This window comes from Rhynchophorus ferrugineus, unplaced genomic scaffold, assembly GCF_030347505.1.
Source record: "Rhynchophorus ferrugineus isolate W39M unplaced genomic scaffold, kcgeb_rfMv2 rfM8, whole genome shotgun sequence".
NCBI classification, from domain to species: Eukaryota; Metazoa; Arthropoda; class Insecta; order Coleoptera; family Curculionidae; genus Rhynchophorus; species Rhynchophorus ferrugineus.
In genome coordinates this window covers 29,681,687-29,695,752 of record NW_027472587.1, presented here as the reverse complement: position 1 = coordinate 29,695,752, position 14,066 = coordinate 29,681,687, and the positions used below count along the sequence as shown (strand labels likewise).

The 14,066-nt window shown below is 35.9% G+C and overlaps 1 protein-coding gene across 1 annotated transcript; it reads right to left on the bottom strand.

Annotated features, from left to right (window-relative positions):
* Positions 1-264: 264 nt before the first annotated feature.
* Positions 265-1,102, bottom strand: LOC143201567 (uncharacterized). The gene is made up of 2 exons (XM_076412694.1): positions 858-1,102; positions 265-798 (listed from the first exon to the last, which is right to left on the bottom strand). The coding sequence occupies exons 1-2, from the start codon at positions 913-915 to the stop codon at positions 428-430; spliced, it is 429 nt and encodes a 142-aa protein (XP_076268809.1). The 5' UTR covers positions 916-1,102; the 3' UTR covers positions 265-427.
* Positions 1,103-14,066: the final 12,964 nt, after the last annotated feature.

Sequence of the window (14,066 nt, the reverse complement as noted above, 5' to 3'; positions counted from 1 at the left end):
TATTACAATAGATATGCTTAGTACAATCTTAATTTACGAATTAATTTATTACTAATGTTCTGTTGTACAGGCAAGACGAGTATTTAACAAATTGAAATAAATTTAATTTACTTAGACTAAACTTGAAAGTTGAAACACATAAGTGAAAACACTTATGCACTAGTCAAATTGGTGTGGTTTGGTTCGCTTCAAATTTGTGACTTCCTGCGTGTTGTCTAATAGCTGTCTCGCCTCATATGATAATGAAAGGAATTTAAACAATAATTTGGTAATTACATATTTATTGATATTGATAATGGTACATTAACAAGTATACATTCAAACTTATATAATTCTTATAGTAACGTATAAATATATACTGATGGACCACATCTTTGGAAGCTATTAACAATTAATAGTACTTATTGACTGACATTATGCCTAAGAATCAGTGTCTGCGAACAGCCTTGAATGGAGTTGGTGTTGGTGGTGCTGGTGGGCCTGGTGGTCCGCTTGTGGGATTTGGTTGGGGAGGCGTTGGTGGTGTTGGTGCAGCCGTTGAAGTTGGTATTGGTTGTGGAGGTGTTGGTGGAGTTGGTACAGCGGTTGAAGTTGGGATTGGTTGTGGAGGTGTTGGTGGAGTTGGTGCAGCCGTGGAGGTTGGAATGGGTTGTGGAGGTGTTGGTGGAGTTGGTGCAGCGGTGGATGTTGGTATTGGTTGTGGAGGTGTTGGTGGAGTTGGTGCAGCGGTTGAAGTTGGGATTGGTTGTGGAGGTGTTGGTGGAGTTGGCCCAGGTCTAGGCTGCACTCTCAGCTTGTCTATAGAAACAAACCCATATTTGACGAAAACCGAATTAAACATAAATGAAAATACTTACATGAACAAGCCAAGGGTATCAACACGACCAGGAACGCAAATTGCACCGCGAGACGCATTATCGTATACTGTCTTCGTCTACTAATCGGAATCTAACGACTCAGAGTCACCTCGTCGGTTATATACATGTCTGATGAATTGCACTCATCGATAACAATACAAGTATTCAAGGGTTCTTAAATAATACAGATATTTTGTTAGATCTTACCAAGTGATAAGTTTCACAACTATAAGTGTTGTATCCCGCAATTAACAGCAAATCACATATCTTTCCTGTCAGTATTTTCAAGTCACGTAACTCAACACGGAACCAAAATTGCAATCAATCAATCTTAATAATCATAAATACATAATGTTTAATATAACATCCTTTATTAGATACGCATAATAATATTTTAATTACAGATTAAGTTATTATTTCTTTTCATTTGTGATTGGGTCGGTTGGCAAGCAAGACGAAGAGAAGTATGGGGTACATAATACATCAATATGTATTTCCCATAATAAAATTAATTAATAGTAGTAGTTATACTTGTAAAAGCCAGTTTTATTTGTTTATATTTTCTCGATATTTTTTTCGTTAAAACACGGAGACACGTACCATTCAAAAAAATCACAAATCGTTCCCAATATCTACGGTACTTAGGATTCTATCCGGTAATTCGATATTTTAATCCTTTTAATTTTGGTTAATTCGTTTTTTTAAACGTTTCAACGATAATGTAAAGTGAACTAGCCGGGATTACCGTTTCTTTTAATTGTAGTATTTGTCCCCTTTGCGAATACCTATGAGCAATGACTATGAGTGCTAACTTTGTTTATGCTTTCTCGTTAGCTATATTTATCAGATGTAATCTCTTAGTATGTCCATGGGACATTAGAACTTCATAAGAGTTCATTTGTGAAGCCGCGATCCTCTGAGTCTCTACCTTTATTTATTCAGTTAATTTTACTATGTTTTGTGCCGCTCAATCTGAGTTCCATCATGGTTTCATCAGTGGTGAGTTTGTTCGCAGAGCATTCCAGTTTTCTCGATCTATTTATTATTCTTTATTTATTTATTTAGTTATTCATTTATCTTTATCTATTTGATTCTACTCTACTTTATTATTTACTTGTATTATTTATACGTATCTTTCCCATAATTCTTAAATTAATGTAAATTAAAAATTTTAGTTTTATGGTTGAAACTATAACGTATAAATTATGCCTTAATAAGCCAGAAACTAACGTCAAAATAACCTGGCACTTCATGACAGTATATCTAGCGTGTGGCCTTTGACCTTTTCCTTATGCGTATTGCACGTTCATCGTAGCTAGAACTAAGGAAGTGAGTACACAATACTAAGAGTATTGTTTATTTATTTATTTGAGATTTTGACATTACCATAGCGAGTACTACTAACCCTAGTGGCAAGATTCCTTGATCTCATTGCACGTCCATTGTCGTTAGCGTTATGGTACAATCTGATACCTTGCGTGTTACTTTCCCTTCGTAGCGTGTGAACATGTCGTAGTTTATCATTGCTATTAGTTATCATTGTTGCCTGTTGACTATTAGGATTGTCCGTCATTGTTATGGATTAGGATTGTTTTTAACCATGTTAACTATTGGTTATTCCTTCATTGCTATTGACAACCATTGTCTATTATTGATATTATCAATACCATCCATTATCAGTACTTATCGGTACTATTATTTACCAGTATTATGATCTGCCAACATAATTAATTACCCGTACTTTTAGATGACCAGTACACTAACTTTCAGTACCGTTATATTTCAATATAGCCTGACATTAGAAGTATTTGTCGTTACAATCATCATTTCCTGTTATATTTCACGTATATTTCTAATTTCACCATTGTCATTAAAAATTGGCTGCTCAGTTATATGTTTTCATTTAATGTTCGGAACTGTCACTCGACCACCTCGACATCAAGATGTCGCATGCTTAAAATGTACTTTATTTATTTTGCCATTTATTGTGTAAATTGCTGTTATATCATTTACATACCCTGTTTGTATTTATTTCAATATGTTTAATAGTTGAAAAGTCCCCGGTCTGACACATAGATGGCGCTACTAGAATTAAATCCATATATTTTTTAGTTAGCCCTGACACTCAAAAGATCCGTGTATAAATTTCACAGCTGTCACATCATCAGTTTGTCAATTATAGCATTTTAAGTGAAGCAACTTTGGTTATTGTGAAAAAAAAATGGATAAAAAGGAATTTCGCGTGTTGATAAAATATTGCTTTTTGAAGGGAAAATATACAATTGAAGCAAAAATTTGGCTTGATGCCGAGTTTCCGGACACTATCCTAGGAAAATCAACCATCAAGGATTGATATGCTAAGTTTAGACGTGGTGAAATGAGCACCGAAGGCGGTGAACACAGTGGACTCCCGAAAGAGGTTGTTACCGACGAAAACATTTAAAAAATTCACAAAATTATTTTGGATGACCGTAAATTGAAATCAAATGAAATAGCAGATACTCTAAAGATATCAACTGAACATCACATCATTCACGAATATTTCGGTATGAGAAAGCTCTGTGCAAAGTGGGTGCCGCGCGAGCTCACTTTTAACCAAAAACAACGACGATATGATGACTCGGGGCAGTGTTTGAAGATGATCAAGCATAATAAACCCGAGTTTTTGCGTCGATATATGACAATGGATGAAACATGGCTCCATCATTTCACTCCGAAGTCCAATCTACAGTCATGCGAGTGGACTGTACACGATGAACCTGCTCCAAAGTATGGGAAAACGTAACAGTCGGCTGGCAAGGTTATTGCGTCTGTATTTCGGAATGCACGGAACAATTTTCATTGACTACCTTGAAAAAGGAAGGACCATCAACAGCGACTATTACATAGCATTATTGGACCGTTTGAAGGACGAAATCGCCGATAAACGGTCGCATTTGAAGAACAAGAAAGTGCTGCTTCACCAAGACAATGCACCGTGTCACAAGTCGATGAAAACGATAGCAAAAACCATAAATTGACCTTCGAATTGCTTCCTCATCCACGGTATTCTCCAGATCTGGCACCCAGTGACTACTTCCTGTTCTCAGATCTCAAAAGACTGCTCACTAGGAAGAAATTATCGTCGAATGAAGAGGTGAATCGTACTAGAAAAATGGTATGGAAAAGTTGGAGGGTCGCTATAATCAGTGTATAACCCTTGAAGGGAATTATGTTGATTAGCCGGTGGTTATACAGCGACAAGCACTGGTAATTAATCGGTGGACTTTGATTTGGCATTGTTGAGTTACTAGTCAATTAGACTTAATGCAACCCAATATTTGTACACCATAAGTCGAAATATATTTTATTATTAGCTTATAAATCAGCCACTGTAGTATAACGTCAAATTAGTAGGATCTTCTGGCTAAACAGTGCAGTTGTTTAATTTTGAATCAGCTTTTTTGTCCAACATGATATTGTCAATTTAATTTACCATCCAAATTTCGAAGTATTAGGCCGACATATATCTTTCACTTTTATTGTATTTTAGAGACTCCTTTTTACCAACTAGGGCTTATCTGAACTGTATCTACTGAATGGGCTCCCAACCACGGTCGTCGGCATTAAGCCTACCGACTGGCGAGTTACCAACTTAGAAATCATCACTAGGACAATCACAAACATAAATTTAGGACCGTGCCTCAGCAGGATTCGAACCCGCGACTATCTCAACAGTAGGTGAATCGTCCTGTCGCCAACCAAGCAGGCCATTTCATTATTTAGATAGGTATATAATTTATGTTAAATTTTAAAACATTATTGCGAGAATATTCTATTGGCAATGCAGATACTTTCGTCAAATATTAAAAAAATCTGCCTTTCTACTTGACAAATGATATCATACCTGATATAATCATCATTATTCGCAGTTATAGCGAAAAATTAAAAGAATACACTTTTAAATATGAACAAGTACGTTTCATTGTTATTTTAAGTGTCCGTTACTAAATAAATCTAGTTTGAAGGGTTTCGGAATTTAATATTGTTTTATGAATGGATTTTCCAGTAGCGAATTGACGGAATCTTGATATTGAATAGTCAATAATATTCTATTTTCATTAATAATTATTTGAATCATTGCTTATTTCCATATTATTCTAAAGCAAGTAGTTATTAGATCTGATATAACGAACATTAGTTCAGTTTTTTTCATAAATTTCAACTGATTTTTAATTTTTCAAAATAAATTAAGAGAATTAAACTGATACTCAAAAAAAAAGAATCATTGCCCACACTGCTGGCAGCTCTGAACTTAAAGACTTTTATACAGACCCTGCCTGTAGAGAACGAAAATAAAGTTGATATACGTTCTATCATCCATCCATCCCGCCACACTCAGAATCACAATAAATTGTACATTAATATCTTATAATAAAGAAAATTGAAGTTCTCTAGATATCATCATCGGCATCCAATTTATAAGATTATATAAATATGGACGATTCTAAATCATCTATAGCAGTAAGTACTACAACTTACAACTTGTGCTATTTTTACTACTGAAATGTCCGCAATAAAGGAGACTGTTGAGTATTAAGGAGAGGAAACAATGTTGTAAAAAATAGTTTATTTTCCCTTTACTTTGCACATATACGAGCTTATTTATTTAAGCGAATAATGTAAACAATATCTAAATTTAAAGAAGTAAATAGAAATAATATAGCATCGATACGTAATGGTGAAAATAATTATGAGATGATTTGAAATTACTTATTAAATCGTATGTCTGGTTTGGCTAATATCGATTCCGTCATCAGACCCAAGTGATGATTGTCTCTTTAACATTAACTATTCTGTTTCTGTTCCTGATTATTGTTGTTGGCTTTTTCTTTCTTGTTAATTCTGATGCTTGTTTCTATTCTGCCTGTCTCTTGAATTAATTCTTGTTCTTCTCGCCCTTTCTTCTTAATTCTGATGTTCTTTAGCTAATTCTGATTCGCCCAGGTCTGACTCTGTGGATGCATCGTGTTTTTGCTCTGATTCTTGATGCTGTGTAAAGGTTGATTCAAGAAACCCTTTTCTGCATCCCAATTCGTTCATACGAATGTTTGTCCTTCTCGCACTTTCTTCTTAATTCTGATGTTCTTTGGCTGTTCCTGATTGTTGTTGTTGATGACTTTAACTCTCTTCTTAATGTTAATGCTTGTTTCTATTCTGCCTGTTCTGATCTTAATGCATTATTGTTCTGTCTCTTGAATTGATTCTTGTTCTTCTCATACTTTCTTCTTAATTCTGATGTTTTTTGGCTAATTCTGATTCACCCATTTGTTATAAACTCTGTGAATGCATCGTGTTTTAACTCGGCTCTCTTGATTCAAGAAACCCTTTTTTGCATCCCAAATCGTTCATATTTATGGGTGACGGAAAGACTCTTCCAGCTAAGAACTTCTCTCGCGGATGGAACAGGTGCATTGCCGATTCTTTAACATGCTCGAATGTTCCACAATCTCGAGTCTTCTTGGAGTTTATAGTTATATCTGTTACGAATCGCTTATGATTCGGGACGGGACGGAATTAATAACACCACTTATGGCTTTGTAACAAAAGAGAAGCTTTACTTACATCTATGATCTTTTATACATTTTTGAATCTCCCTCATGCTTCTTCTTTTTGTCTACACTGGCTCTTGTATCGACATAAATCATATATTTAACACCTCATCTCAATTTAAATGTATCTAACAACGAACTTAATTAACATTATAACCAAAGAATATTGCGCTGGCCCCGAACCGTTAGATTCGTTCATGTTTTTACTCACCATAACAGGTTCTTTGAGTTTAAAGAATGAGTGACTGGAACGTCTTTATATTGTGTTATTCATTATCTCACTAATATATATAATTGTCGTGGTTTAAGTTGTTATTATTTAAAGAAGTATTTTAAAATATAGAACCCGCAGTATTCTCATCTATTTTTGACTATACTGCATATTAACTATGACTGTAATAATTTTTAAGTACAGATCTAAGACCCAAACTTATTTAAATTCGCGTTGATTTCTATTTCTATTTCTATTTCTGATTTAAGGGAATGTTTGTTTGAACGGCTTCTCTCAATGCCTAGGAATCGTATTGGATTTCTCATTTCAACTCTTGACAAAACTAACAATGTTGTTCATCAAAAAGTATTACAATAAACACCATGTTTTTGTAATATTTTCTAAAAATATTTATTCCAGTTCTAATTGAATATTTGTAGCTGAAACAAGACAACGTCTGTAGGGTCAGCTAGTTCTTTATAAATTAAATATATCCTCTGTTGTTTTCTGGTTGCAAATTTACTAGGTACACTTTTTTATCAATAAATGATCGCACGGAAAGAACTGCTAAATAATATTCGTTTATCATTCTTATAAGAAGCATTTTGATTCTATTTAATGTTGAGGAACTTGTGATATTTTCAGTCCATCTTAAAGTATCTCTTAGATTATTTGTTATTAATAATTTTAGAAGAAATCCCAAGCTATAATGTCCTCTAATAATGTCTTAATAAAATAGTAGATATTTCGGTTCAAAAACCTTCATCATCCTCAGGGTATGTATTGCAAACATTCCTAGTAAAAGTGATACATCTACTGGATTCTTTTTAAAATATAATCGATATTTTACGAAATTTTTGATAACATCAGATACCTTTAAAGCGTAAATCTCGTACTTAAATTTTCTATTACCATGCGCATGCGTTTATTTTACTGTAACTCATGACTTATATCTGATGTTATCAAAATTATTTGAAAGTTGAATTATGCTACGTCTAAAATTATCGATAGCATCTAGAGTGGGTTCGATTCTTCTTTGCTACAATCAATTAAAACTGATATCTACGTGGGGTATCACATGATAAAAAAACAAAGTCACGCAGACATTATTGAAGAATTGATGTTCTAGTTCATTCATGGACTAATCGAAGAAGCGCTGTGGGCTGTGGATGGTGAAAGTGGAATCTTAAACCGTTTTCTTTTACTTGTCTAACGTAATATATCTGGTATGTTGAGATGCGGGAGAGAAAACAAGGCTGTAAATTAAATACAATTTATTTTCTGTCTTCCTTGAGTAAATCAATACCCAAAGACGAGTTATTTAATTGATAATAAAGAATACATACATGAAGAATAATGTACATTTAAAATATGTTAATTAATACGTCATAGGAAAAGGATTATGACTCAACTCGCGTGTATTTACTACTAACGAAAGGTGTAGATCGGTTAATGTAGACAGGAATTCTCTGCTTTCAATAATACTTCAATTAATACAATTATTTCTTCAATTAATGCTCATTCAATTCTTTTTTCTTCATTAGATTCAATACTTTTTCCTCCAAACAATTTCCCTCAGCAATTCAATAACACTCTTTTCTTCGGTGTTCAAGCAAATTACTGTCGGACTATCTTCCCGTTGTGGATGCACAGTGTTTTATCGCTGAAGCTTCTCCCTCGGGTCCTTGGTTGTGGTGGACAAGGCTTGTCCAAGAAACCCTTTTCTGTACACCGATTCGCTGAGAATATCGGGGTGGGAAACACTTGTCCAGCTAGGAACTTCTCACGCTGATAATGTGAACAATATATGCGTTTCGGCCTCTTAAGGAATTCCCAAAAATTCCACGATTTCGGGTCTTCTTAATATATTTATGGTGAGGCGCCATAAAGAGTCCTCTACCAGGTCTAACATCCAACACGTTTCGTCTAGCCTCGGTACTTGCGCAAATTTGCGTCGCAACATGGTGGTTATAAGCCATTATTCCATTCCATTACAATATTCAAACTCCTACAAAAAGCTACTAAGCTACAAAGCTCCAAAAAAAAACGAAGAAAGCTCCCAAAAATAATTATGTAATCTCATTAAAATACTAAAATATTTTCTATTTTTCTATGGCGTGGACCAGTGGAATAATCTACCATCGGTAGGCTACCGACTTACGATATCCCTATCGGTATTATTTATCTGGGCCACACGATCGTGCTCTGCGAGCTTCTTCAAACTTCCGCACGGCACTCCACTACCCCCGTATACGTATAAATGGTCTAAAACAAGACCGATGTTTAAGTGGAGATTTCTCTGCATTTAGTCCAGCGACGGTATTAAATGTTTATCTTCAAAAAAATCTCCAGGCCCAGATGGAATCACAGCAAACCATCTGAAAAACCTCACCAGCAAGCTACTTTCCGAACTTGCCAATATCATTAACTCCATCCTGAGGTCAAAACATTTTCCAAAAGATTCCAAAGAAGAAAAAAACAAAGTCGAACCCTTTCGACTACAGGCCCATCAGCCTGATTAGTTAACTCGCCAAACTTGCCGAAAAAGCGATATTAGACGCTGGTAACAGCTTCACTGATACGGATCACATATTACCTAATGAACAATTCGGTTTCCGTGCCAAATACTCAAGCCTTCATCAAGCTACTCGCGTCGCTGCAACTATCCATCAGGTATATATAAAAAGTTGCAAAACTTCCGTGCCAAATACTCAAGCCTTCATCAAGCTACTCGCATCGCTGCAACCATCCATCAGGTATTTATAAAAAGTTGCAAAATTGAAGCCATTCTTCTAGAAGTATCGAAAATTTCGATCAAATGCGACACAATGGTCTAATCCTCTAAGCAAAACAACTAGGTCTACCGGATGTCCTCTCGGAAATAAATCTCTGAAGAAGTACTGCAAGGTGCTCCACTTGCGCAGCCCTGTTCAACTTGTACATGACTGACATCCTACTTCCCAAGCAATCAAACAGAGCATTTTATGCGGACGACACACCTTTCTTTACCACCAGTTACAGTCCCGACGCCATCCGTGACAGACTCAGGCCTATCCGCAGGCTTCAGAAGGTATCATACCTAGGTTTCCAATTCGACCGCAGGTTACAATGGTCACTCCAAATTCAACACTCACTATTTTCAGAGGCAATGGCGTGTTCAGAACATTATTCCCACTTACCTGCAGAAAAAGCAAGCTTCCAATTATCCAGAAAGAGACTCTAAAATGCTGGACCGTCTGTCCTAATCTATCTCTACGGAGGTATACTACAGGTGCGTCTCCGAGAGACAACATGTACTACTCAAAGTTTTGCAATCCAAAACAGTCTGCGCGTTACTCAATACCTCATGGTTCATGAGAAACGCGAATACCTATACAGAATCAGGTATCCCATTCGAGTAAAGCTTCACGAACATGCTCAGTGTAAGGATCTTCCTTGGCCCTTACAATATGAAAATAAGTTAATCAAATCCCTACCCATCCATAAACCCCGGTATTTAAACCTAATACGACAATCCCAGTCGTAACCCAGGGTTTCTGTTGCCCGCAAAACCCAATTTTCCTGAACCCGAAGCTACATCAACAAAAGACCATTTGGTTCTAGATGACCATTCTAGAAAAAGACGAAAACCTACTACCGTGTGTGTCACACTTTAAATAATTGCCACACCAAAATACTTCCAACTAGGCCTAAGTTCAAGGAAATAATAAATGATAGAAATATGGGGTTGCACTACGTCATCAACCCGATTAGCAATCAAACCCTACCAAAAGAAAGTTCTTCAATTAACTACCAATGCCTCCAGCGACGTAACGAACGAAGATCTCCGTGATGCTCGGAAGTTATCACAAATTACGATCATATTGACCAAGAAATCTAAAAAAGTTCAACTCATATAACAAGAAATAATTCTAAGAAAACCGGAATAAAGCTGATATGAAACATTATCAAGTAAATAACAACCCCCTTAAGTGCTATACATAAATGAAGGCTCAGTATAACAACAAAGCATAATAAAACAGATTACATTACAATAAATTATTTTCTGAGAAATAGAAAAAACTCTACAGGTTTACAAGCATCCTCGAGAAAAAAACAATTAGCAAAGCGTCTATTTTTATCATTAATAAATGTTTAATTGGAGTTCTTAAGTGTCTTCCATTGTTTCTGATAAAATCGGAATTTCGTTGATAAGTTGTTGATCCATTCACTAAAATCCTTGTGATGCAGTACAATATTGCTATAGATAGTTAAATTCAAACTTGCTAGTCATTCTTTTTTTGCTCAAATTGATCTTGTTAACACAATATAATATACGCAATAACAAATAGCTATTAATAGGTGTAAAGGTTGTTATGTCTGTGATTATTTTTTATAACTTAAAGGTGAACAAATCTCAAAGCAAGCGATCCAAACCAGTCAGATTTAGTAATGTAAGGATATACCGAATAAATGATAATTGTCGATATATTTTTTATAACATCTTTATTAGATACGCTTAGTACAATCTTAATGTATAATTAATTTATTACTACATTTCATTTGTACTTGGGTTAATTCACAAGCAAGACGAGTACGAGAAAATACATCAATATGTATTCCTCAATTATAAAATTATAATAACTTATAGCTATAGTTTACACTAAAGGTATACACTTTATATAAGTTCGTATGGTTTGGTTCGCTTCAATCTCCTGTCCAGCAGTTGTATCGCTTCCATGTTAGTAGATTTAGTAATCTTCTTTCGTGTTTCAAGGCGAAATCTTGGATAACTTCGCAAATCCATTTGATTCCAGGTCATCGTACAATTCTTCGTTGGTTACGTAGAGATAGGCATTGGTAACCAATCGAAGAACTTTGTTTCAACAGCATTGTATGACTAGTTGACTTGAATTTTTAGTGCAACCCCATATTTGCACCCCATAGGTCCAAATTGGCTTTATAATTGTATTATAGATCAACCTCTTTGATTTTAGATCAAGTTGAGAGTATCTTCCGACTAACCAGTTTAGTTGTTTTATTTTGGTTCTAATGTGTTTTGCATTTTGTCTAACGTGATGTTTCCAATTTAATCTACCGTCAAGATAGATTCCAAACTATTTAACTAATTCTGCTTGAGGAATCGGGCATCCATTGAGTGATATAATTAAGTTTTTATTATTTCGCCGCAATACAAAATTAACGTGGACAGATTTAGAACTATTAAGTTGAATTTTGCAATCTTTCGTCCATTTGTAGATTTTGTTGACTGCCACTTGTACTTTTACTATTAATATGTCGTTTGCCATAATAATTGTGTCGTCAGCAACGGTTCCAAGTAGTGTTTCTTTTGTTGTTGGAATGTCAGCAGTGTAGAGCAGATATAGGAGAGGTCCTAAGACGCTACCTTGTGGAACTCCAGCCGAAATAATTTTAAATATCGAGAACGCCATTTCGTGCGATACTCTAAATTTTCTTCCGAAAAGATATGACTCTTACAGATTGATCCCAAATTCCAAACCCGATCAAAAGCTTGTGAGACATCCAGGAATATTGCAGGGCAGTATTTCTTTTCGTCAAACGCTCTTTCAATAGCCGCAGTAACTATGTGCACTTGATCGATTGTTGAATGGTGATTTCGAAAACCAAACTGGAAATCTGGTATTATTACAACTTTAACACGTTTAAATATTAGTTTCTCAAATAGCTTTGATGGCAGCTGATCCCGTAAAACTCCTTACTAAGATTGGGATCATCACATAAGCAATCACTGGGCGATTGTTTGCGTGATTGCGGGTGCACTCAGGAACCTGCACCACATGGAGGTACGTTCCATGGCAGCTCCACTAGGAGGGGAGTGATGTAGCGATACGAATGTACCTGATATTGCAGGTAGTAGCGAAATAAGCCTGTAAGATTTTATTATTCTGTTTTGCAGGTTTGTCAGGTTTTTTGAGCATAATTATCTGTGCCACCTTAAAGCATTCCGAAACATGCTTCAGTCTTAAACAGGCATTAAATAAATATATATGTCAACAATCGATATATTGACGGCAGAATATATCGATATGTGTTGGGCGTTTTTTCTTCACAAATATACAGAGCTTCATTTAAATAATAAGTCGTTATGGAAGACAACCTTCACATTGCCAAGTGTCACCTTGACCAATCTTGACTTGCTATTGTATCTGTATTATATCTTGGTATGTTCTTGTAGACTTGTAAAGGCTGTCACGGACTATATGTACTGTGGACGCTTGGTGAAGACTGTTTTGACGAGTGTCGACTGTGGAAGGCTGACCTGGTACCTGCCAATAATCTTCTTTTCTGACCAATAGCCATCGTAAGAGTTTTCCAATGTATTAAATAAACTAAAGGACAGGCAGCAACAATAAAAAGTAATCATACAATGACAGTCAGGCCATAGACAAATAGAGATTTAACTTTATAGGAAATTTTGGGGAAATGTTTCGCGACGTCCAACATGTAGATATCGCTACTCTTACTTATTACATGTTTTAATCGCTATGCTATGAGTCACAACGGGATCCGATTGGTTCACTTCGTCTCTATAACGCCTTTATTGTTTATTTGTTTCGGGCGCCATTTTCAGTGTGCCTCACCTAAAGAGTAGTGCTGTAGGAATGTTCATCTGGTCGGTCGGAATGTGTGGCTGTCGATACGATTGTTTGTCCGAACAGTCACTACTATTTTTGGAAGGAATTTACACGAGAACTAAAAATCTTGTTAAATCAAACTTGTTTATTTTACCTTAAAATTGATACATTTGGTCGACGGGAGAATTGACAGGATATTAGGTAAAAGTGAAGGGGATAGAGAAAAGAAAAGAGAGCGAGGCGTTGTCGTAGTGGTCTTTTATAGCCTGGAACTGTACGGTACCAATCCACCGGCGTTGCCAACCTTTGAACTTGTGGTAGCTGAATGCGTAGTGGCCTAAAGGGTCGTGGCGGTCGCCACAGTGCTATAGGAATGTTCGTCTGATCGGTCGGAATATGTTGCTGTCGATGCGATTGTTTATCCGTACACTCACTACTATTTTGTGGAAGGAATTCGAACAGGAACTGAAAACACTGGCTGAATAAAAACTTGTTTATTTTGATATTGAATGATATATGTGGTTGACGGGATAATGGACAGGATATTAGGTTAGGTAAAGGAAGTATGGTGCGCTGTGGAAGTGGTACTGTTACAAGGGGCTAGAGAAAAGAAAAGGGAGCGAGACGTCGTCGTGGTGGTCTTTTGTAGCCGGGAACCGCATGGTACCGATCCACCAGCGTTGCCAACCTTTGACTTTGATGTAGGTCAATGTGTGGTGACCTAAAGTGCTGTAGCAGTCGTTATAGTGCATTTAGATTTGTATAACGTTTAAAGGTTTAGTTATTAGTTCATTAGTATTTATAAGACGGT